At 40.7% G+C, this 23,318-nt stretch overlaps 1 protein-coding gene across 2 annotated transcripts; it reads left to right on the forward strand.

Annotated features, from left to right (window-relative positions):
* Positions 1 to 894: 894 nt before the first annotated feature.
* Positions 895 to 21,668, forward strand: LOC133535504 (gastrula zinc finger protein XlCGF57.1-like). Of its 2 annotated transcripts, XM_061876528.1 has the most exons (4): positions 895 to 1,227; positions 10,593 to 10,847; positions 12,879 to 13,214; positions 21,184 to 21,668. In XM_061876528.1, exons 1-4 carry the CDS (start codon positions 1,113 to 1,115, stop codon positions 21,480 to 21,482), a joined length of 1,005 nt encoding a protein of 334 aa, XP_061732512.1. In that variant the 5' UTR covers positions 895 to 1,112; the 3' UTR covers positions 21,483 to 21,668. The 2 variants fall into 2 exon arrangements, with proteins under 2 accessions (XP_061732512.1, XP_061731694.1); XM_061875710.1 differs by lacking the exon at positions 21,184 to 21,668 and having other exon boundaries at positions 900 to 1,227; positions 12,879 to 17,194.
* Positions 21,669 to 23,318: the final 1,650 nt, after the last annotated feature.

The raw sequence follows: 23,318 nt of genomic DNA on the forward strand, positions 1-23,318 counted from the left end.
AGCAGCTGCATTTATGTCCGGGCAAGAAATCTGCGTTCAAAGGACTCCGGCTTATTAGTGATTCCCAAAGCCCAAAAAAAGTCTGTGGGCTATAGAGCGTTTTAATTTCGGGCTCCATTACTCTGGAATGCCCTCCCGGTAAAAGTTTGAGATGCCACCTCAGTAGAAGCATTTAAGTCTCACCTTAAAACTCATTTGTATACTCTAGCCTTTAAATAGACTCCCTTTTTCGACCAGTTAATCTGCCGTTTCTTTTCTTTTTCTCCTATGTCCCACTCTCCCTTGTGGAGGCGGTCCGGTCCGATCCGGTGGCCATGTACTGCTCGCCTGTGTATCGGCTGGGGACACCTCTGCGCTGCTGATCCGCCTCCGCTTGGGATGGTTTCCTGCTGGCTCCGCTGTGAACGGGACTCTCGCTGCTGTGTTGGATCCGCTTTGGACTGGACTCTCGCGACTGTGTTGGATCCATTATGGATTGAACTTTCACAGTATCATGTTAGACCCGCTCGACATCCATTGCTTTCCTCCTCTCCAAGGTTCTCGTAGTCATCATTGTCACCGACGTCCCACTGGGTGTGAGTTTTCCTTGCCCTTATGTGGGCCTACCGAGGATGTGGTAGTGGTTTGTGCAGCCCTTTGAGACACTAGTGATTTAGGGCTATATAAGTAAACATTGATTGATTGATTGATACTGTTAAGCAAATTATGAATAATAAAACACGCCAAAACATGTGTCATTTACCATAGCTACACGTATGACAAAAAAAAGTGCGTGAAAATGAGTGGTATTCGGTGTCAGTATGCGCTGACAGTTCATTGCTCCTGCCAGATTAATTGCACTGAGTGGAGCGCATCACCACTCCAAGATGGCGGCCCCGCGTCTCGTCAGCGCCAGCAGGAAGTAGCGCTCCATGCCGCGAAAACAGTGAAGCAGGCCAAGATGGCGGACTGAGCGGTTGTTGCTTTTCGGGGCAGGTTTCAAAATGACGACCTTTTTCGCCAATTAAGATTCGAATTCACCATTACATACCCCACAATTAATCTAATCCCATGTAATGGAAGTTGAGTTTGTAACGGCTGGTGTGTTACCTGAAGTGAAGACGAGATAGAAGATGGACGACTACTGCTATGCTAAGATGGCGACGTCATGTCAAAGACAACATGAAAGAGAATCAGAAACTTCCAGAAAATCACCAACGGAGATAAAGACAAAACCTGCAGATGGAGGTGAGTGAGTTAAAATATCTGTATTTTTGAAAGCTATTTCGAGCCCTGTTGATGAGAAAGTACCCGAACGATTTGAACAAAGAGGCGCCATGATTGTTAGCTTGAAGAAGGCAGTGGACTTCACATCAGAGATGAAAGAATGCAAAAGTCACATGAAGAAAGTGGAAGAACAAAAAAAAAATATTGTAAAGAAAGGATTTTGGGGAGTAGTAAGAGATGTGCAGTGTGTGTAGAAAAGAACATCCTGCTCGCTGTTCACATGTTTACATCAACGATTGGAGTTTTTGAGTCAAAACACTGCCAGTAAGATTCGGTATCCATCCATCCATCCATTTTCTACCGCTTATTCCCTTTCGGGGTCGCGGGGGGCGCTGGCGCCTATCTCAGCTACAATCGGGCGGAAGGCAGGGTACACCCTGGACAAGTCGCCACCTCATCGCAGGGCCAACACAGATAGACAGACAACATTCACACTCACATTCACACACTAGGGCCAATTTAGTGTTGCCAATCAACCTATCCCCAGGTGCATGTCTTTGGATTCGGTAAGATTCGGTATCGAAAACAAATTGGAAAAAGTTGTATTGTCCGCATAACAAGTTATTGAAACAAATTAATACATCCATCCATTGACTACCGCTTATTCCCTTTGGGGTCGCTGGTGCCTATCTCAGCTACAGTCTGGCGGAAGGCGGTGTACACCCTGGACAAGTCGCCACCTCATCGGAGGGCCAACACAGATAGACAGACAACATTCACACCATTTAGTGTTGCCAATCAACCTATCCCCAGGTGCATGTCTTTGGAGGTGGGAGGAAGCATGGGAGAACATGCAAACTCCACAAAGAAAGATCCCGAGCCCGGAATTGAACCCAGGTCTACTCAGGACCTTCATATTGTGAGGCAGACGCACTAACCCCTCGACCGGCGTGAAGCCCAAAAACTTAAAAAAAAATTGGAGATGTCCGATAATGGCTTTTTTGGCCGATACCTATGTATACAGTCGTGGAATGAACACATTATTATGCCCCACTGGATGCATTAAACAATGAAACTAGGTTTTTCCAAAATAAATCAACTCAAGTTATGAGAAAAAAAATGCCATTTTTATTATTGAAGACACAAAGTGCATTATTTTTTTTAACATGCCTCATAACAGCAGCGTGGAATTTGGGACATGCTCTCCCTGAGAGAGCATGAGGAGTTTGAAGTGGGAGGTGCGGGGGAGGGGTCTATTGTAGCGTCCCGGAAGAGTTAGTGCTGCAAGGGGTTCTGGGTATTTGTTCTGTTTTGTTTATGTTGTGTTACGGTGCGGCTGTTCTCCCGAAATGTGTTTTGTCGTTCTTGTTTGGTGCGGGTTCACAGTGTGGCGCACATTTGTAACGGTGTTAAAGTTGTTTATACCAGTGTTCTTCAAGCTTTTTTGAGCCAAGGCACATTTTTTGCGGTGAAAAAATACCGAGGCACACCACCAGCGGGAATTATTAAAAAACTTGTCTTAAAGTAGGTGTACTGTCCCCACCTGTCACATCACACCCTGACTTATTCGGACTTGTTTGCTGTTTTCCTGTGTGTAGTCTTTTACTTCTTGTCTTGTGCTCCTATTTTGGTGGCTTTTTCCCTTTTTTTGTTATTTTCCCGTAGCAGTTTCATGTCTTCCTTTGAGCGATATTTCCCGCATATACTTTGTTTTAGCAATCAAGACTATTTCAGTTGTTTTTATCTATCTTCATGGGGACATTGTCGATTGTCATGTCATGTTCGGATGTACTTTGTGGACGCTGTCTTAGCTCCACAGTAAGTCTTTGCTGTTGTCCAGTATTCTGTTTTTGTTTACTCAGTTGCCAGTTCAGTTTTAGTTTCGTTGTGCATAACCTTACCTAAGCTTCAATGCCTTTTCTTCGGGGAATTCACCTTTTTTTTAATTTTTGGTTCAAGCATTAGATACCTTTTTACCTTCACTTTGCCTCCCGCTGTTTCCGACATCTACAAATAAATTAGCTACCGGCTGCCACCTACTGATATGGAAGAGTATTACACGGTTACTCTGCCGAGCTCTAGACAGCACCGACAACTCAATCAATCAATCAATGTTTACTTATATAGCCCTAAATCACTAGTGTCTCAAAGGGCTGCACAAACCACTTGACTTTATTTATTCATGCTTTGCAGACTTTAATTACTGGTTTGGAAAAAATGTTTTTAACCCAAGTAGGTGAATTTAGATAATCTCCCACGGCACACGAGTGGTTAAAAAACACTGGTCACCCTCAGTGTGACCTGTATGGCTGTTGACCAAGTATGCCTTGCATTCATTTGTGTGTGTTAAAAGCCGTAGATATTATGTGACTGGGCCGGCACGCAAAGGCAGTGCTTTAAAGGTTTATTGGTCCGTGTACACAGCGGCGTTTTAAAAAGTCATACATTTTACTTTAAAAACAAAAACAAAAAACGATACAAATAATTTCCGACATTACATTTCAAAGCATTTATCGGCCGATAGTATCGGCAGGCCGGTATTAGCGGACATCTCTAAAAAAAATTATATATTTTTGGTGCATAGTTATTTGAATCAAGACATCAATCAATCAATCAAAGTGTATCTAAAAGACTTAAAAAGTTGCAAGAATATCTTTGAATTGAAAAAAGAGTAACAAAAAGAGACTGATTTTTGATTTTGATTGGACGTGTCATTTTAAAGATGCTTAAACTAAAATTTAAAAGTATGTTGGAGTCTGGGTGTTGGTGAAGGGAACACTTATAAAGTCATCTAAAATAATTTTTGTTAAAAAGGGGTCAGATAAATATAATAATAGTTTTCTTCCATCTGCTCCTTTCTGATCATGAAAATGTATAAGAAACAAAAAAAAACAATGAAAGTGTCAATTGTACATGGCTTGTATTTATACATTTTCATGAAAGGAATAAAAGAACAACATTTTTTATACAGCCCTTAATCACAAGTGTCTCAAAGGGCTGCACAAGCCACAACAACATCCTCGGCTCAGATCCCACATCAGGGCAAGAAAGAACTCAACCCGATGGGAGGACAATGAGAAACCTTGGAGGGGATCGCAGATGGTGGATCTAACATAATAGTGAGAGTCCAGTCCATAGTGGATCTAACATAATAGTGAGAGTCCAGTCCATAGTGGATCTAACATAATAGTGTGAGAGTCCAGTCCATAGTGGATCTAACATAATAGTCAGAGTCCAGTCCATAGTGGATCTAACATAATAGTGAGAGTCCAGTCCATAGTGGATCTAACATAATAGTGAGAGTCCAGTCCATAGTGGATCTAACATAATAGTGAGAGTCCAGTCCATAGTGGATCTAACATATTAGTGAGAGTCCAGTCCATAGTGGATCAAACATAATAGTGAGAGTCCACTCCATAGTGGATCTAACATAAAGTCCAGTCCATAGTGGATCTAACATAATAGTGAGAGTCCAGTCCATAGTGGATCTAACACAATAGTTAGAGTCCAGTCCATAGTTGGTCTAACTTAATAGTGAGAGTCCAGTCCATAGTAGATCTAACATAATAGTGAGAGTCCATTCCATAGTGGATCTTACATAAAAGTGAGAGTCCAGTCCATAGTAGATCTAACATAATAGTGGGAGTCCAGTCCATAGTGGATCTAAAATGATAGTGAGAGTCCAGTCCATAGTGGATCTAACATAGTAGTGAGAGTCCAGTCCATAGTGGATTTAACATAATAGTGAGTGTTCAGTTCATAGTGGATCTAACATAATAGTGAGAGTCCAGTCCATAGTGGATCTAACATAATAGTGTGAGAGTCCAGTCCATAGTGGATCTAACATCATAGTGAGAGTCCAGTCCATAGTGGATCTAACATAATAGTGTGAGAGTCCAGTCCTTAGTGGATCTAACATAATAGTGAGAGTCCAGTCCATAGTGGATCTGACATAATAGTGAGAGTCCAGTCCATAGTGGATCTGACATAATAGTGAGAGTCCAGTCAATAGTGGATCTAACTTAAACGTGAGAGTCCAGTCCATAGTGGATCTAACATAATATTGAGAGTCCAGTCCACAGTGGATCTAACATAATAGTGATAGTCCAGTCCATAGTGGATCTAACATAGAGTCCAGTTCATAGTGGATCTAACATAATAGTGAGAGTCCAGTCCATAGTTGATCTAACATAATAGTGAGTGTCCAGTCCATAGTGGATCTAACATAATAGTGATAGTCCAGTCCATAGTGGATCTAACATAGAGTCCAGTTCATAGTGGATCTAACATAATAGTGAGAGTCCAGTCCATAGTGGATCCAACACAATAGTGTGAGAGTCCAGTCCATAGTGGATTTAACATATTAGTGAAAGTCCAGTCCATAGTGGATCCAACATAATAGTGTGAGAGTCCAGTCCATAGTGGATCTAACATAATAGTAAGAGTCCAGTCCATAGTAGATCTAACATAATAGTGTGGGAGTCCAGTCCATGGTGGATCTAACATAGAGTCCAGTCCATGGTGGATCTAACATAGAGTCCAGTCCATAGTGGATCTAACATAATAGTTTGAGAGTCCAGTCCATAGTAGATCTACCATAATAGTGAGAGTTCAGTCCATAGTGGATCTACCATAATAGTGAGAGTCCAGTCCATAGTGGATCCAACACAATAGTGAGAGTCCAGTCCATAGTGGATCTAACACAATAGTGAGAGTCCAGTCCATAGTGGGTCCAGCAGGAGATCATCCTGAGTTGAGACAGGTCAGCAGCGCAGAGATGTCCCGAACTGACGCACAGCTAGCGTGTCATCTGTGGTCACCTAATATAGTCTCCACGCAGGAGAGGGGGGCAGAGCAGAAAAGAGACGGCAGATCAACTGGTCTAAAAGGGGGGGTTTTGTTTAGTCATTGCATCACTCCAAAGTCAACCACTGGACAAGTCACCTGCGTAAATGATGATGGGACACAAGTCAAGAGGCACGTGTAAGTGGACTAGGACTAAGGAAAGGACATCCCTGGACCAGTTTCCGACACTGTGTTGCTCGGAGACAGTAAAGTCGGCAGGAGACATGTTAAAGTTCATGTAAAGTCAAGTTAAAGTCCCAATGATTGTCAAACACGTACTAAGTGTGGTAAAAATGTGTCCTCTGCATTTGACCCAACCCCTGAATCACCCCCTGGGAGGTGAGGGGAGCAGTGAGCAGCAGCTGTGCCACGCCCGGGAATCATTTTTGGTGATTTAACCCCCAATTCCAACCCTTGATGCTGAGCACCAAGCAGGGAGGTAATGGCTCCCATTTTTATAGTCTTTGGTATGACTCGGCCGGGGTTTGGACTCACAACCTACCGATCTCAGGGCGGACACTCTAACCCAGGGGTGTCAAACTCAAATACAGAGTGGGCCAAAATTTAAAACTGAACAAAGCCGCGGGCCAAGGTTAAACAAATTAACCTTTTAATAGATCAGATTAGATTAGATAGTACTTTATTTATTCCGTCAGGAGAGTTCCTTCAGGAAAATTAAAATTTTCAGCACAATCCCATTCAAGATCAGACAAACATTACAGGGAGACAGAACAGGATCGCTGACGGGTCTGCCGGCTTCCAGCGCCCCTTACAAAAAAGATGGGACCCAAAGAAGTTTTGCAATGACTAATGACTATTGAACAAGCAAGGCTTATATAACTTTTTATCCATCCATCCATCCATTTTCTACCGCTTATTCCCTTTCGGGGTGCAAAATCCAGTTACAAATCAATGGCATATGAAATCAAATTTAAATAAACATTGAATGCCTCTATTCTATTTGCAGCCTTCTGAGGTAAATATCAAAACAAACTTTTTCCGCAGGCTAATAATGAATTTGAAAATAAAATAATGATGAACGAATCAAACAGTCAAGCCTTTAAGTAGCAAGAGAAAGTGCATGAAAAAAACATTAATTATTGCTCAGTTTGCTACACTGATTTGCTTTAACACTGAATATGGAAAAAGCAACGCTTATACAACTTAATAGTGCAAAATCAACTTTAAAAAAACAAACGAAAAAACATCGGTATTTAAAAAAAAAATTCATGAAAAATTGAATGCCTCTTTTCTATTTGCAGCCCTCTGAGGTAAATATCAACATTAACTTTTTCCACAGGCGAATACATTTGAAAATAAAGTAACAATGAATAAATCAACCATTCAAGCCTTTTTACTGCTCAGTTTGCGACACACGGTTGTTGGTAGCAAGCGGTGTATATTGTAGCGTCCCGGAAGAGCTAGTGCTGCAAGGAGTTCTGGGTGTTTGTACTGTTGTGTTTATGTTGTGTTACGGTGCGGGTGTTCTCCCGAAAATGTGTTTGTCATTCTTGCTTGGTGTGGGTTCATAGTGTGGCGAATATTTGTAACAGTGTTAAAGTTGTTTATACGGCCACCCTCAGTGTGACCTGTACGGCTTTCGAATAGGTATGCCTTGTGTGTGTAAAAGCCGCATATATTATGTGAAGGAAAACCGGACATAACGACAGGTTGTAGAAGACGCTAAAGGCAGTACCTTTAAGGCACGCCCCCAATATTGTTGTCCGGGTAGAAATCGGGAGAAATTTGGGAGAATTGTTGCCCTGTGAGATTTTCGGGAGGGGCACTGAAATTCGGGAGTCTCCCGGGAAAATTGGGAGGGTTGGCAAGTATGAGTATTAGCGGTGAATGCGGTGTACCGGCGGGCCAGCTCTAATGTTAATTGGAAATTGCCTCAAGGGCCAAATGAAATTACATGGCGGGCCAAATTTGACCCGCGGGCCAGAGTTTGACACCCATGCTTTAACCACTAGGCCACTGAGTATGTTGACAAATGTCACGATACACCATATATATCTCTATAACTTTCTGAGACTCTTATTTTGTTAGCACAGGCAGGATGAAGCGGGTCTTTTATGGTGAAGACAGGAACTGTGCAGTCGGTCTTTTAGAGTTTTGACAGCCCAAGAGTCTGTTGAAATAAAAAGGGTTTCTCTCTGTCCTGTCAGTGATTTTTTTTCTTAAAGGGGAACATTATCACAATTTCAAAAGGGTTACAAACAACAAAAATCAGTTCCCAGTGGCTTGTTGTATTTTTTGAATTTTTTTTCAAAATTTTACCCTTCCCGGAATATCCCTAAAAAAAGCTTTAAAGTGCCTTATTTTCGCTATCTTCGAAACCACTATCCATTTCCCTGTGACGTCATACAGTGCTGCCAATACAAACAACATGGCGGTTACCACAGCAAGATATAGCGACATTAGCTCGGATTCAGACTCGGATTTCAGCGGCTTAAGCAACTCAACAGATTACGCATGTATTGAAACAGATGGTTGGAGTATGGAGGCAGATAGCAAAAACGAAATTGAAGAAGAAATTGAACCTATTGAGCGAATAGCTATTGATGCTATTCGGCCATAGCGTGGGTGTACCTAATGAAGTGGCGCATAGCATGGCTGCCTTATTAGCATCGCCGGTAAAATGTGCGGACCAAACAATCAGGACTTTCGCATCTTGTGACACTGGAGCAACTTAAATCCGTCGATTGGTAAGTGTTTGTTTCGCATTAAATGTAGGTATCTAGTTTCAAATGTACATACAGCTAGCGTAAATAGCATGTTAGCATCGATTAGCATAGCATGTTAGCATCAATTAGCTGGCAGTCATGCCGTGACCAAATATGTCTGATTAGCACATAAGTCAACAACATCAACAAAACTCACCTTTGTGATTTCGTTAACTTAATCGTTGCAAATGCATCTGCAGGTTATCCATACATCTCTGTGCCATGTCTGTCTTAGCATTGCCGGTCAAATGTGAAGACACTTTGGTACATTCAATGGGGGTCTGGCGGCAGATTTCTTGCCAGTGGTGCAACTTGAATCCCTCCCTGTTAGTGTTGTTACACCCTCCGACAACACACCGACGAGACATGATGTCTCCAAGGTTCCAAAAAATAGTCGAAAAAAACGGAAAATATCAGAGCTGAGACCCGGTGTTTGTAATGTGAAAATGAATATGACGGGTGTGTTACCTCGGTGACGTCACATTCTGGCGTCATCGCTAAAAGACCGATAAACAGAAAGGCGTTTAATTTGCCAAAATTCACCCATTTAGAGTTCGGAAATCGGTTAAAAAAATACATGGTCTTTTTTCTGCAACATTAAGGTATATATTGACGCTTGCATAGGTTTGGTGATAATGTTCCCCTTTAAAGTGCCTGATTTTCGCTATCTGTATATCAACCCATCCGTATGGCAGATAGAACAGAAAGATATAGCGACATTAGCTCGGATTCAGACTCGCATTTCAGCGGCTTAAGCGATTCAACAGATTACGCATGTATTGAAACGGATGGTTGGAGTATGGAGGCAGATAGCGAAAACAAAATTGAAGAAAAAAACTGAAGCTATTGAGCCATATCACGACAGACAAAGGCAACGAGGACGAATTCGGTGATTGCCTTCTAACCAACGATTGCATCTTTTGACCATTGGAGCCACTTAAATCCTTCGATTGGTAAGTGTTTGTTTCGCATTAAATGTGGGTGGAAGGAAACGCTGGATGCAAATATATTTTCAAATGTACATACAGCTAGCCTAAATAGAATGTTAGCATCGATTAGCTGGCAGTCATGCCGCGACCAAATATGTCTGATTAGCACATAAGTCAACAACATCAACAAAACTCACCTTTGTGATTTCGTTGACTTTACCGTTGGGAATGCATCTGCTTTGAGTGTCGCAGGGTATCCGGACATTCTTGCCATCACTGTGCCATCTCTGTCATAGCATCGCCGGTAAAAACCAAACGAGGGACTTTCGCATCTCTTGATACTGGAGCAACTTAAATCCGTCGATTGGTATGTTTTTTGGCATTAAATGTGGGTGGAGAGAAAGGCTGGATGTAAATATAGCTACAAATGAGGCATAATGACGCAATATGTACATACAGATAGCCTAAATAGCATGTTAGCATCGATTAGCATGCCATGCTAATCAATGCATATTCTACGTAAATCAACTTGAATTCGTCCCTGATTGTGTTGTTACACCCTCTGACAACACACCGACGAGGCATAATGTTTCCAAGGTTCGGAAAACAGTCAAAAAAACGGAAAATAACAGAGCTGATTTGACTTGATGCGTGTGATGTGGTAGGGAAAAATGGCATTGAGTACCGATGAGATGTCACGTTCTGACGTCGTCGCTAGGAGATCGATAAACCGAAAGGCGTTTAATTTGCCAAAATTCACCCATTTAGAGTTGGGAAATCGGTTAAAAAAATATATGGTCTTTTTTCTGCACCATCAAGGTATATATTGACGCTTACATAGGTCTGCTGATAATGTTCCCCGTTAAAGTGTGTTTATGTCCTGCAGACGTCCAGCAGCTGATTGGTCATCCAGAAGAACGTTCCACTCAGTCAGGAGGGAGCTCCACTTTGTCTCCAGAGCCACCCCACATTAAAGAGGAAGAGGAGGAACTCTGGATCACTCAGGAGGGAGACTGTCTCCGAGGACCGCAGGAGGCTGACTATGAAGACAATCCACGAGGAGACAACCTCTTCTCTTCGTCAGATAGTGAGGCTGAAGACGAGGATGAAGAAGCTTTGAACAGCGATACAGACTATGAAGGTGATATGAGGACTCACACTGACAACACACACTCTGAACGCTCTAAAATAAAGAGAGGTAAAAACATTTACGCTGCTCAGTTTGCGCTTAAACGTTTATTAAAAATAAACATTTCAGTGTTTCCTCCAGAAAATGTGTTAGTAAAGGTGGTGTCTCTCCGGTGGACAGACGGGGTGGGTGTAAGGATCGGTGTAACTCGGCCTGTCGCTGCCACCAAATAGCCTCGAGGGCAATAGACTACGGACTGTGGTGAAGTAGGCCGGCTTCGTCGCGTGAAGAAGCCTAAAGTTTTTGGCTGTGTTTTCCGCTCCATTTGCTGAATGGCGATATACGATATATATCTCGATATTTTTTCCATAAAGTAAAAACAAAACAGTCCTAGTTTACCTGAGGTACTAAGTATGTCGTTATTATGCCACGTGCTTACATGTACTCAACTCATCATGCTTAATTTAGTGTTTGATTTTTTTTATTAATGTTTAGACAGAGATAAACAGAACAGAAAAACAGCAATACATTTTTTTTTTCAAATCAAATAAAGCTAAATCAAATCAAATAAAGCTAAAATAGAAATAACAACACTTATACATAGAAGAGAAAGAACGAACATCCACCCCAAAAAGGAACACACACAAAAAAAAACTAAACCTTGCTTAGACTGTCACTTATACAGTTATGACATAAAACATAAATATACTGTACGTAGACCTTCAGTATGTAAACCAACCAGAATACTGTTAAAAAAATAAAAATCACTGTTGTACCTTTGTTGATGGTTGTTCAAAAAAGGTCAGAAAACACCTCCACACCCGATAAAACTTCCTTTCCGAACCCCTCATCACGAGTCTAATTTTCTCTCGTTTGAGATGATATAAAACGTCTTTTACCCAGTGTGAAACTGTGGGTGGGGCAGCTTCCTTCCATTTCAAGAGGATCAAGCGGCGCGCTAATAAGGTTGAAAAGGCAATGAGCCTTCGACCGCCGACAGGTAATCCTCATCATGCTTAATTTATTACAGCATTTGGAAAGCCTGTAGTTGATTGTCATTATATAAATGATATATTTTTATCAACGTGTTATAGCAGGGACCCTGCCATTCAAAACTAGACTGCTACATTACTAATGATAAATGTAACCATCGCTGAAAAAATAGTACAATAGCAATAGGAGAGATTAATCATCCCTGAACACCATGGAGTTCATGTAGGCTTTATGATGCACTTACATTATTATATCAACTATCAGAGACTGAAAATCTTCATTTAACATAATGTCCTTTTTTGCTGCTTCAACACAGAAAAAGGTCAAGTGAAATAACTTAGTTTTTAACTGTAAGTCAATATTGCTTCTTTCTCAGACAGACAGGACTTTGCTGTCCGTAACACACACGCACACTGCAAAATGAGCTAACATTACACTAAAAGCTAAATAGCCTTCACCTTAAGGACTTCCAGCGAGTTGAGATGCCGTTTATGTTTCTAGAACGTCAACGGGCTCATAGTGATGTTACTAGTAGCTGACTGGGAGGTGTTTATTATCATTAGGGGAGAGTCCGCTGCCTGATGCTTACCTGCTAAACACCTATCTGCTCATCATGACGCTGGAGCACTGACTCCATGCGCTCTGAATACGCACTGCTGATTGGCTGTTACCGCTCTGCTTGTAACCAATCAGATGGTTCTGTGGGTGGGACAATGCTGGGTGCTGCAGAGACGTACTGACAGAGGCAGAGGCAGAACTAAGAGGAGCAGCTTTAGCTTAAGCGGCGGCTCTTTGTTGTTAAGGCGGTTGCCTTAGCAACAAAGCGTTGCGGGAAACCCTGCATTTGACCAAACACATAATGACACACAGAAGAAAAAATATTTCATTGTTCAGCTTGTGGTGAAGGTTTTCCTTAAAAGAGTAATGTGACTCAATAGTGAAATAAATATGACAGCAAATGTTTGGACCCTAAATGAATAGCCATGAAACACTCTACACAAAAACGGTACACAGAGAAAGTGGGTAAAGAGCGTTTTTTGTGTCCTGCAGACATCCAGCAGCTGATTGGTCATCCAGAAGAACTTCCCCCTCAGTCAGGAGTGAAGTCCACTTTGAGGCCGGAGACTCCACAGTCACCCCACATTAAAAAGGAAGAGGAGGAACTCTGGATCACTCAGGAAAGAGAGTGTCTTCTAGGACCGCAGGAGGCTGATCTCACCAAGTTTCCACTGAGCATTCTCTCTGTGAAGACTGAAGACGATGAAGAGAAACCACAACCAGACAACCTCTTAGCTCCCCTGTCCGATAGTGAGGCTGAAGACGGGAGTGAAGAACCTTTGAGCAGCGAAACGGACTCCGACGGGCGCAGCGAAGCAGACAGTGAAGGTGACATGAGAACTCACACTGGCAAAAAACACTTCAAATGCTCTAAAAAGAAGATAGACAAAAGATGTTTCAGCTGCTCGTCTTGTGCTAAAAGCTTTATTAGACCGGCTGAATTGGAGCAACACATGAGAACGCACACAGGAGAAAAACCATTTGTTTGTTCAGTTTGCGGTAAAAGCTTCTCTCAAAAAGGCAATTTGGCTCAGCACATGGTCACACACACAGGAGAAAAAACATTCGGTTGTTCTGTTTGCGCCAAAACCTTTTCCTACAAGACCAATTTGACTCAACACATGAGAACACACACAGGAGAGAAAACATTTTATTGTTCAGTTTGTGGTAAAAACTTTTCTCACAAGAGCAGCTTGACTCTGCACATGACAATACACACGGGGAAAAAACCGTTTACTTGTATAGTTTGTAGTCAAAGCTTTGCTCAAAAGAGAACTTTGATTCAACACAAGGTAACGCACACAGGGGAAAAACCTTTTGCTTGCTCAGTTTGTGGCAACCGCTTTTCTCAAAAGGGCAGTTTGACTGCGCACATGAGAACACACACAGGTCAAAAACCATTTAATTGTTCCGTTTGTGGACAAAGCTTTTCTCAAAAGAGAACTTTGACTCATCACATGAGAACACACACCGGAGAAAAACCATTTAATTGCCAGGTTTGCGGCAAATGCTTTTCGCAAAAGAGAACTTTGACTCAACATCAGAGAACGCACACAGGAGAAAAACCATTCAGCTGTTCACTGTGCGACAAAGCCTTTTCTCAAAACGGCAGCTTGACTTTACACATGAGAACTCACACAGGAACAAAACCATATGAATGCTTAGTTTGTGGCAAAAGTTTTTCTCAGAAGAGAAACATGACTCAACATATAAGAACGCATACGGGGGAGAAACCATTTTGTTGCTCGGTTTGCGGCAAATGCTTTTCTCAGAAAAATAAATTTAACCAACACGTGAGAGGACACGCCGAATATTTAATTGCTCAGTCTGAGGTGAAAGATTCCACCATAACTCTCACTGGGGAGAAATTGTAGTCCTCTTCTGCTATGCTTTTACCGCCTTCAAAATGTCCGACTTTGAACACCATTAACATGAATCGATCTGCCTGAAAGTACACATTCCAGGTCGCCTGGTGTTCATGTTTTGTGTCTGCAGACCAACCTCATATGATGACTGAGTACAAAAAATGTTCACAAGTTGCAGCCACGTTTTTTCAACCATCAAAATGTAGGACCGATAATGTTTTGCAATTCTTGTCCTGACTCTTCAAAGATTCCTTTTTAGAGATAATGTACACTTCACTGCACTTGTAACACATTATAATGTTGCTGAGCATGATATAACAATTCTGAGTGTTGGGTTTCAGCAGCACAGGCGTGCATGCGTGCTTTAAAGGGGAACATTATCACCAGACCTATGTAAGAGTCAATATATACCTTGATGTTCCAGGAAAAAGACCATATGTTTTTTTAAAGGGGAACATTATCACAATTTCAAAAGGGTTAAAAACAATAAAAATCAGTTCCCACTGGCATGTTGTGTTTTTTGAAATTTTTTTCAAAATTTTACCAGTCTCCGAATATCCCTAAAAAAAGCTTTAAAGTGCTTGATTTTCGCTATTTGCAATGCGACTATCCATTTCCCTGTGACGTCACACAGTGCTGCCAATGTAAACAAACAATGGCGAATAGCACAGCAAAATATAGCGACATTAGCTCGAATTCAGACTCGGATTTCAGCGACTTAAGCGATTCAACAGATTACGCATGTATTGAAACAGATGGTCGGAGTATGAAAGTATTGAAGAAGAAACTGAAGCTATTGAGCGAATAGCTATTGACGCTATTCATAGCCATAGCATGGCCAAATAGCTGCGTTAGCATCGCCGGTAAAATGTGCGGACCAAACGATCAGGACTTTCGCATCTCTTGACACTAGAGCAACTTAAATCCGTCGATTAGTAAGTGTTTTTTTCGCATTGAATGTGGGTGGAAGGAAACGTAATATAGTTGCAAATGCATCTGCAGGTTATCCATACATCTCTGTGCCATGTCTGCTTTAGCACCGCCGCTAAATAGCATGTAAGCATCGATTAGCGTAGCATGTTAGTATCGATTAGCTGGCAGTCACGCCGCAACCAAATATGTCTGATTAGCACAAAAGTCAAAAAACAACACTCACCTTTGTGATTTCGTTGACTTTATCGTTGCAAATGCATCTGCAGGTTATCCATACATCTCTGTGCCATGTCTGTCATCGCCGGTCAAATGTGGAGACACTCTGGCACATTCAATGGGGGTCTGGCGGCAGACACTTTGGCATCTTCGGGCCAGTGGTGCAACTTGAATCCCTCCCTGTTAGTGTTGTTACACCCTCCGACAACACACCGACGAGGCATGATGTCTCCAAGGTTCCAAAAAATAGTCGAAAAAACGGAAAATAACAGAGCTGAGACCCAATGTTTACAATGTGTTGAAAATGAAAATGGCGGCTGTATTACCTCGGCGACGTCACATTCTGACGTCATCGCCTCCAGCGCGATAAACAGAAAGGCGTTTTTAATTCGCCAAAATTCACCCATTTAGAGTTCGGAAATCGGTTAAAAAAATAGATGGTCTTTTTTCTGCACCATCAAGGTATATATTGACGCTTACATCGGTCTGCTGATAATGTTCCCCTTTAACCGATTTCCGAACTCTAAAAGGGTGAATTTGGCAATTTAAACGCCTTTCAATTGATAGCCTGTCGGAGCGATGACCTTTCACCCGTGATGTCACAACATGAAGCAACCCGCCATTTTCTCAATCTCATTACACACACCAAGTCAAATCAGCTCGATCATTTTCCGTTTTTTCGACTGTTTTCCCGTACCTTGGAGACATCATGCCTCGTGGGTGTGTTGTCGGAGGTTGTAACAACACTAACAGGGAGGGATTCAAGTTGCACCACTGGCCAAAAGATGCGAAAGTCCCTCGTTGGTTCCGCACACTTTACCGACGACAGCTATGCTACGACAGAGATGGCAAGAATGTGTGGATATCCTGCGACACTCAAAGCAGATGCATTTCCAACGATAAAGTCAAAGAAATCTGCAATATTGGAAAATAGACCACCACTGAATCTGCCGGAGTGCCTTGGGAGCTATTCAGGGTCGACGGCAGTCTGTTCCCGCAGACGAGCGAGGTAAACCCCCTGGATGTCTTGTCTAAGACTTGATATATGCCACTTCTTTTTCTGTCTCATTTTGTCCACCAAACTTATAACGTTGTGCATGAATGCACAAAGGTGAGTTTTGTTGATGTTATTGACTTATGTGGAGTGTGCTAATCAGACATATTTGGTCACGGCATGACTGCAAGCTAATCAATGCTAACATGCTATTTAGGCTAGCTGTATGTACATATTGCGTCAATATGCCTTATTTGTAGCTATATTTGCATCCAGCCTTTCCCTCCGCCCATATTTAATGCCAAACAAACACATACCAATTGTTGGTTAGAAGGCGATTGCCAAATTTGGCTCAATAGCTTCAGTTTCTTCTTCAATTTCATTTTCGCTACCTGCCTCCATACTATAACCATCCGTTTCAATACATGCGTAATCTGTTGAATTGCTTACGCCGCTGAAATCCGAGTCTGAATCCGAGCTAATATCGCTATACCTTTCTGTGCTACCCGCCATGTTTGTTTCTGGTTGTTTCACGCTGTGACGTCACAGGATAATGGACGAGTGGATATACCGATCAGGCACTTTGAAGCCGTTTTTCGGGATATTGTGTGATGGGTAAAATTCTGGGAAAAACTTCGAAAAATAAAAACAAGTCCCTGGGAACTGATTTTTATTGGTTTTAACCCTTCAGAAATTGTGATAAGGTTCCCAGGGCTCTGTGTGCGTGCAGGCTGCTTTTAAGATAATGTACATGTCATTGTTTGTCTACTATATCAAAATAAACACGATAGGAGATGTAATGCCGCATCTAGTCAGTTATTGCTGCTTTTTTTCAGGCCTGTGATTGGAAAAAAATGTGCATGACAGCTGGTGTATGCGTCTGTGTGTAGACATCGTCAGTTTTCGAACTACAGTTGTGTGGATGGAGACCGTTTTAACCCCAAAAATGCGATTTTGTGTGGACATGACCCAAGTACCCATTTTTATATATATATATATATATATATATATATATATATATATATATATTTATTTATTAAAGGTAAATTGAGCAAATTTCTGGCAATTTATTGAAGTGTGTATCAAACTGGTAGCTCTTCTCACTAATCAGTACCCAAGAAGTAGCTCTTGCTTTCAAAAAGGTTGGTAAACCCCTTAGCTAATGCTAACGAATAAGACCGGGTGTTGTTGACAGATCTTATCCGTATCATCCTGACAATCTATTTAATCTATTTATTAATATCAATCAATCAATCAATGTATTTTATTTCGGCAATCTTCACATAAAACAAAGAACAACAACAAGAAAAAAAAATATGCAATGGACACAAAAACTCAAATAATATTTACTGTATTTCAATCAAATTAAAGTATTACTTAAACTTCTCTTCAGGACACATTAATTTCATCGAGGGCATAGCATCGTACGCTACTTCTATCTGTCAACAACAACAACATAGAAAGCACATTCTGTTTGCCACCACTAATCTTGGAGTGTTATCGTGGAGCACTATTGTCAAACGTTCCAAGCAAGAACATACACCAGTGTCTGAACATGTCTGCTCTCACTGGGGAACTCGACTGATGAGATGGTTGTATCTTTCAGCACCTGAGCACTCCTTCGCCTGGTATATTCTGAATAATTCTCACCCCTCAAATTTGATTAATTTTCCTTTTATTTCTATTAATTTCTTCCTTAAGTTCGGTTTAAAAGACTGTAAATATAAACATAAATAAACTTTACATAAGCATATGGTCCATTGTGTATTTTACACACAAAAAATAAACGACAGGTGTTTGCACATATTCAAATTGAATAACATCCACATTAAACATTGCACACATTGAATGTGACTCATCACAATTAAACCTAACATTTTGGTGTAGCGTTCTCGCCCTCTACAGGTCAAATGTAGCGCTGCATGTAAATAAGGCAGATTTACTCTCAAGTCAAACATGACTAAAGACATCACAAAGTCAGCCATTTCAATACAAAACAATCTAAATAGTCTTTAAACATCCACTTAGAAATGATGAAGCTTACACTTTAGGATTTCTACCGTTGTTGCTGCTTCTGTAGAACACGGTCCGTCGCTTAAAAGGTCCTACAGGAAACAATGACTCACAACACTTGCCCGGGGCGGAACATTCTAAATTTGTTGTTCAGTTGTTGTCAAAAGTCTTGATTTTAGCAAAAGTTTTTTTTTTCTACATCCATAGTGCCATTACTTTGAATTAGTAGTCTTCTACCCGCTGCTGCTCAGTGTTGCCCCCTGTGGGGTGGCGGGAGTACTGCATACATTGAGCAACCCTAGTTTTAATGGTTTTCCTCAAACATTTTTGGTGATGTCCGGCGGTCCAAATGGGGCGCCAGCCAAACAATTTCAGTACAGCTTTAGAGACAATAACAATGTCTCTAAAGATCGGTTAAAATGCAGATCAATCAATCAATCAATCAATGTTTATTTATATAGCCCCAAATCACAAATGTCTCAAAGGACTGCACAAATCATTACGACTACAACATCCTCGGAAGAACCCACAAAAGGGCAAGGAAAACTCACACCCAGTGGGCAGGGAGAATTCACACCCAGTGGGCAGGGAGAATTCACATCCAGTGGGACGCCAGTGACAATGCTGACTATGAGAAACCTTGGAGAGGACCTCAGATGTGGGCAACCCCCCCTTCTAGGGGACCGAAAGCAATGGATGTCGAGCGGGTCTAACATGATACTGTGAAAGTTCAATCATAGTGGCTCCAACACAGCCGCGAGAGTTCAGTTCAAGCGGATCCAAGACAGCAGCGAGAGTCCCGTCCACAGGAAACCATCTCAAGCGGAGGCAGATCAGCAGCGTAGAGATGTCTCCAACCGATACACAGGCGAGCGGTCCATCCTGGGTCTCGACTCTGGACAGCCAGTACTTCATCCATGGTCATCGGACCGGACCCCCTCCACAAGGGAGGGGGGGACATAGGAGAAAAAAGAAAAGAAGCGGCAGATCAACTGGTCTGAAAAGGAGGTCTATTTAAAGGCTAGAGTATACAGATGAGTTTTAAGGTGAGACTTAAATGCTTCTACTGAGGTAGCATCTCGAACTGTTACCGGGAGGGCATTCCAGAGTACTGGAGCCCGAACGGAAAACGCTCTATAGCCCGCAGACTTTTTTTGGGCTCTAGGAATCACTAATAAGCCGGAGTCCTTTGAAGGCAGATTTCTTGCCGGGACATATGGTACAATACAATCGGCAAGATAGGATGGAGCTAGACCGTGTAGTATTTTATACGTAAGTAGTAAAACCTTAAAGTCACATCTTAAGTGCACAGGAAGCCAGTGCAGGTGAGCCAGTACAGGTATATATGTATGTATATATGTATATAAAGGTATATACAGTACAGGTATATATGTATGTATATATGTATATAAAGGTATATACAGTACAGGCGTAATGTGATCAAACTTTCTTGTTCTTGTCAAAAGTCTAGCAGCCGCATTTTGTACCAACTGTAATCTTTTAATGCTAGACATGGGGAGACCCGAAAATAATACGTTACAGTAGTCGAGGCGAGACGTAACAAACGCATGGATAATGATCTCGGCGTCTTTAGTGGACAGAATGGAGCGAATTTTAGCGATATTACGGAGATGAAAGAAGGCCTTTTTAGTAACGCTTTTAATGTGTGACTCAAAGGAGAGAGTTGGGTCGAAAATAATACCCAGATTTTTTACCGAGTCACCTTGTTTAATTATTTGGTTGTCAAATGTTAAAGTTGTATTATTAAATAGAGGTCGGTGTCTAGCAGGCCCGATAATCAGCATTTCCGTTTTTTTGCCGTTAAGTTGCAAAAAATTAGCGGACATCCATTGTTTAATTTCATTAAGACACGCCTCCAGATCACGGCATGTCGGCGGAGCGTTTTTGGATGTTTTGTTGCAAGACTATAATGCGAGCAGTTCTTGCAATTTTTTACAGCAAACAATAAAAAGGAAAGATGTGTGATCTTGTCTTAAATTCGAATTGTGGATGATGGGCAAGATTCCAAAAATGCAGTTTTCCTTCATAACACGTAATGAAACACACTGAACTCCTCAGTTCGCAGCAAGAGAGTCTTTCTTAAACTGCTGGGTTGAAACTGTGTAACCAAGACGTTGTTATATTTATATACAGTGGGGCAAAAAAGTATTTAGTCAGCCAGCGATTGTGCAAGTTCTCCCACTTCAAATGATGACAGAGGTCTGTAATGTTCATCATAGGTACACTTCAACTGTGAGAGACAGAATGTGAGAAAAAAAATCCAGGAATTCACATTGTAGGAATTTTCAAGAATTTATTTGTAAATTATGGTGGAAAATAAGTATTTGGTCAACCATTCAAAGCTCTCACTGATGGAAGGAGGTTTTGGCTCAAAATCTCACGATACATGGCCCCATTCATTCTTTCCTTAACACGGATCAATCGTCCTGTCCCCTTAGCAGAAAAACAGCCCCAAAGCATGATGTTTCCTCCCCATGCCTCACAGTAGGTATGGTGTTCTTGGGATGCAACTCACTATTCTTCTTCCTCCAAACACGACGAGTTGAGTTTATACCAAAAAGTTCTATTTTGGTTTCATCTGACCACATGACATTCTCCCAATCCTCTGCTGTATCATCCATGCGCTCTCTGGCAAACTTCAGACGGGCCTGGACATGCACTGGCTTAAGCAGGGGGACACGTCTGGCATTGCAGGATTTCATTCCCTGTCGGTGTAGTGTGTTACTGATGGTAACCTTTGTTACTTCGGTCCCAGCTCTCTGCAGGTCATTCACCAGGTCCCCCCGTGTGGTTCTGGGATTTTTGCTCACCGTTCTCATGATCGTTTTGACCCCACGGGATGAGATCTTGCGTGGAGCCTCAGATCGGGGGAGATTATCAGTGGTCTTGTATGTCTTCCATTTTCTGATAATTGCTCCCACAGTTGATTTTTTCACACCAAGCTGCTTGCCTATTGTAGATTCACTCTTCCCAGTCTGGTGCAGCTCTACAATTCTTTTCCTGGTGTCTTTCGACAGCTCTTTGGTCTTGGCCATAGTGGAGTTTGGAGTCTGACCGTTTGAGTCTGTGGACAGGTGTCTTTTATACAGATAACGAGTTCAAACAGGTGCCATTAATACAGGTAACGAGTGGAGGACAGAAGAGCTTCTTAAAGAAGAAGTTACAGGTCTGTGAGAGCCAGAGATCTTCCTTGTTTGAAGTCACCAAATACTTATTTTCCACCATAATTTACAAATAAATTCTTTAAAATTCCTACAATGTGAATTCCTGGATTGTTTTTCCACATTCTGTCTCTCACAGTTGAAGTGTACCTATGATGAACATTACAGACCTCTGTCATCATTTTAAGTGGGAGAACTTGCACAATCGCTGGCTGACTAAATAATGTTTTGCCCCACTGTGTGTGTGTATATATATATATATATATATATATATATATATATATATATATATATATATATATATAGCATGCTGCCTTCTATTTGAGATACTTTGAATTTACAACCCCCTGGCGCTGTTTTTTCCCCTTTTACTGTTTTTGTACTTACTTTGATTATTAATTTCAACTGATGTTGAAATTTATAAATAAAGGTTTATAAAAAAACAAATCTACAACAGTCTTATGTAATGAAGTTGTCACATGACTCGGTCTGTGAGCTCCATTTGGTGAGCGAGCAATGACGTAACGCCCACTAAAACTTTTGAGGACCCAACAGGTTCCCATTCCTAAAAGTGCCAAAAAAGTGTTGTTGTTTTTATATATTTTTTTATACATTTTTGATGTATTTATTACCTACAACATTTAAGTCTGTAGATAAACTTCTAATCCATCCGGCAATTATACTTTTTTTTTTTTTTTTTATGATTTTTTTGTTTGTTTTATGACTTTTTTGTCAAACAAAACTTTGTATTTTTTTTCTGGTAAACACACAACATATACAATATTTACCTAAAAAATAATATTTGATGTGAATTATTTAGAGCCTCATACAGGTCACTAATTTATAACAACATAGATTTTAATTCAATAATGCTTTTTAATTTTTTAGCAATGATAAAACTCTTGGGGACCCAACGGTGTCCCATTCATAAAGGTGTTAAAAATAAGTTGCTTTTTTCTCACTTACAACACTTAAGTCTCTATATTAACTTCAGATATATCCAGCAAATATAAGTTTTTATTTTTATTTACTTTTTAAAGATTTTTTGGGTTATATTATTCCCCTTTTGTCAAGCAAAACTATGTTTTTTTTTTACATGGCAAACACACAAAATATAGAATATTTCCCCGAAAAATATATTTGATGTGTAGTATATAGTTCAATAATTAATAACGACATTAGTTAATGATGATGTTTTAATTCAAGTTTTTTGAGCATTAAGAGTTTTAATAAAATCTTGGGGACCCAACAGGGTCCCATTCATAAAAGTGTTATAAATAAGTATTTTTTTTATTATTATTTTGTTTATTTATTTTACGTTCAATGCTTAAGTCTGTAGATGACGTTATAATCTAATTTTATTTAATGATGTTTTTTTTGTTGTTTTACGTCCTTTTTTTTAAATAGCAAACACACAAAATAGATAATATTTCCATAAAAAAATTATATATATTTGATGTGAATTATTTGGAGCCTTAAATAGGTAAAAAAAATTATAAGAAAATTAATTAATGTTTTTTGAGCAATGACAGTTAAAAAAAAAAATCCCACTAAGATTATTAGGGGACCCAATAGGGTCACATTCATAAATGTGTTGAAAATAAGATCTTTTTTTTTTTTTGTATTTCAAACACTTAAGTCTCTAGATTAACTTCAGATCCATCCAGAAAATATAAGTTTTTATGTTTATTTTATTTCATACAATTTTTTGTTTATATTATGCCCCTAT

The sequence above is a fragment of the Nerophis ophidion genome, linkage group LG01 (genome assembly GCF_033978795.1).
Source record: "Nerophis ophidion isolate RoL-2023_Sa linkage group LG01, RoL_Noph_v1.0, whole genome shotgun sequence".
NCBI classification, from domain to species: domain Eukaryota; kingdom Metazoa; phylum Chordata; class Actinopteri; order Syngnathiformes; family Syngnathidae; genus Nerophis; species Nerophis ophidion.

Excerpts from the sequence above, each read along its gene's own strand:
- LOC133535504 (XM_061875710.1), top strand. The coding sequence starts at position 1,113 with ATGGACGACTACTGCTATGCTAAGATGGCGACGTCATGTCAAAGACAA. Across the intron at positions 1,228-10,592 it reads GACAAAACCTGCAGATGGAG|ACGTCCAGCAGCTGATTGGT; the intron begins GTGAGTGAGTTA and ends TATGTCCTGCAG. Across the intron at positions 10,848-12,878 it reads CAGCGATACAGACTATGAAG|ACATCCAGCAGCTGATTGGT; the intron begins GTGATATGAGGA and ends TGTGTCCTGCAG.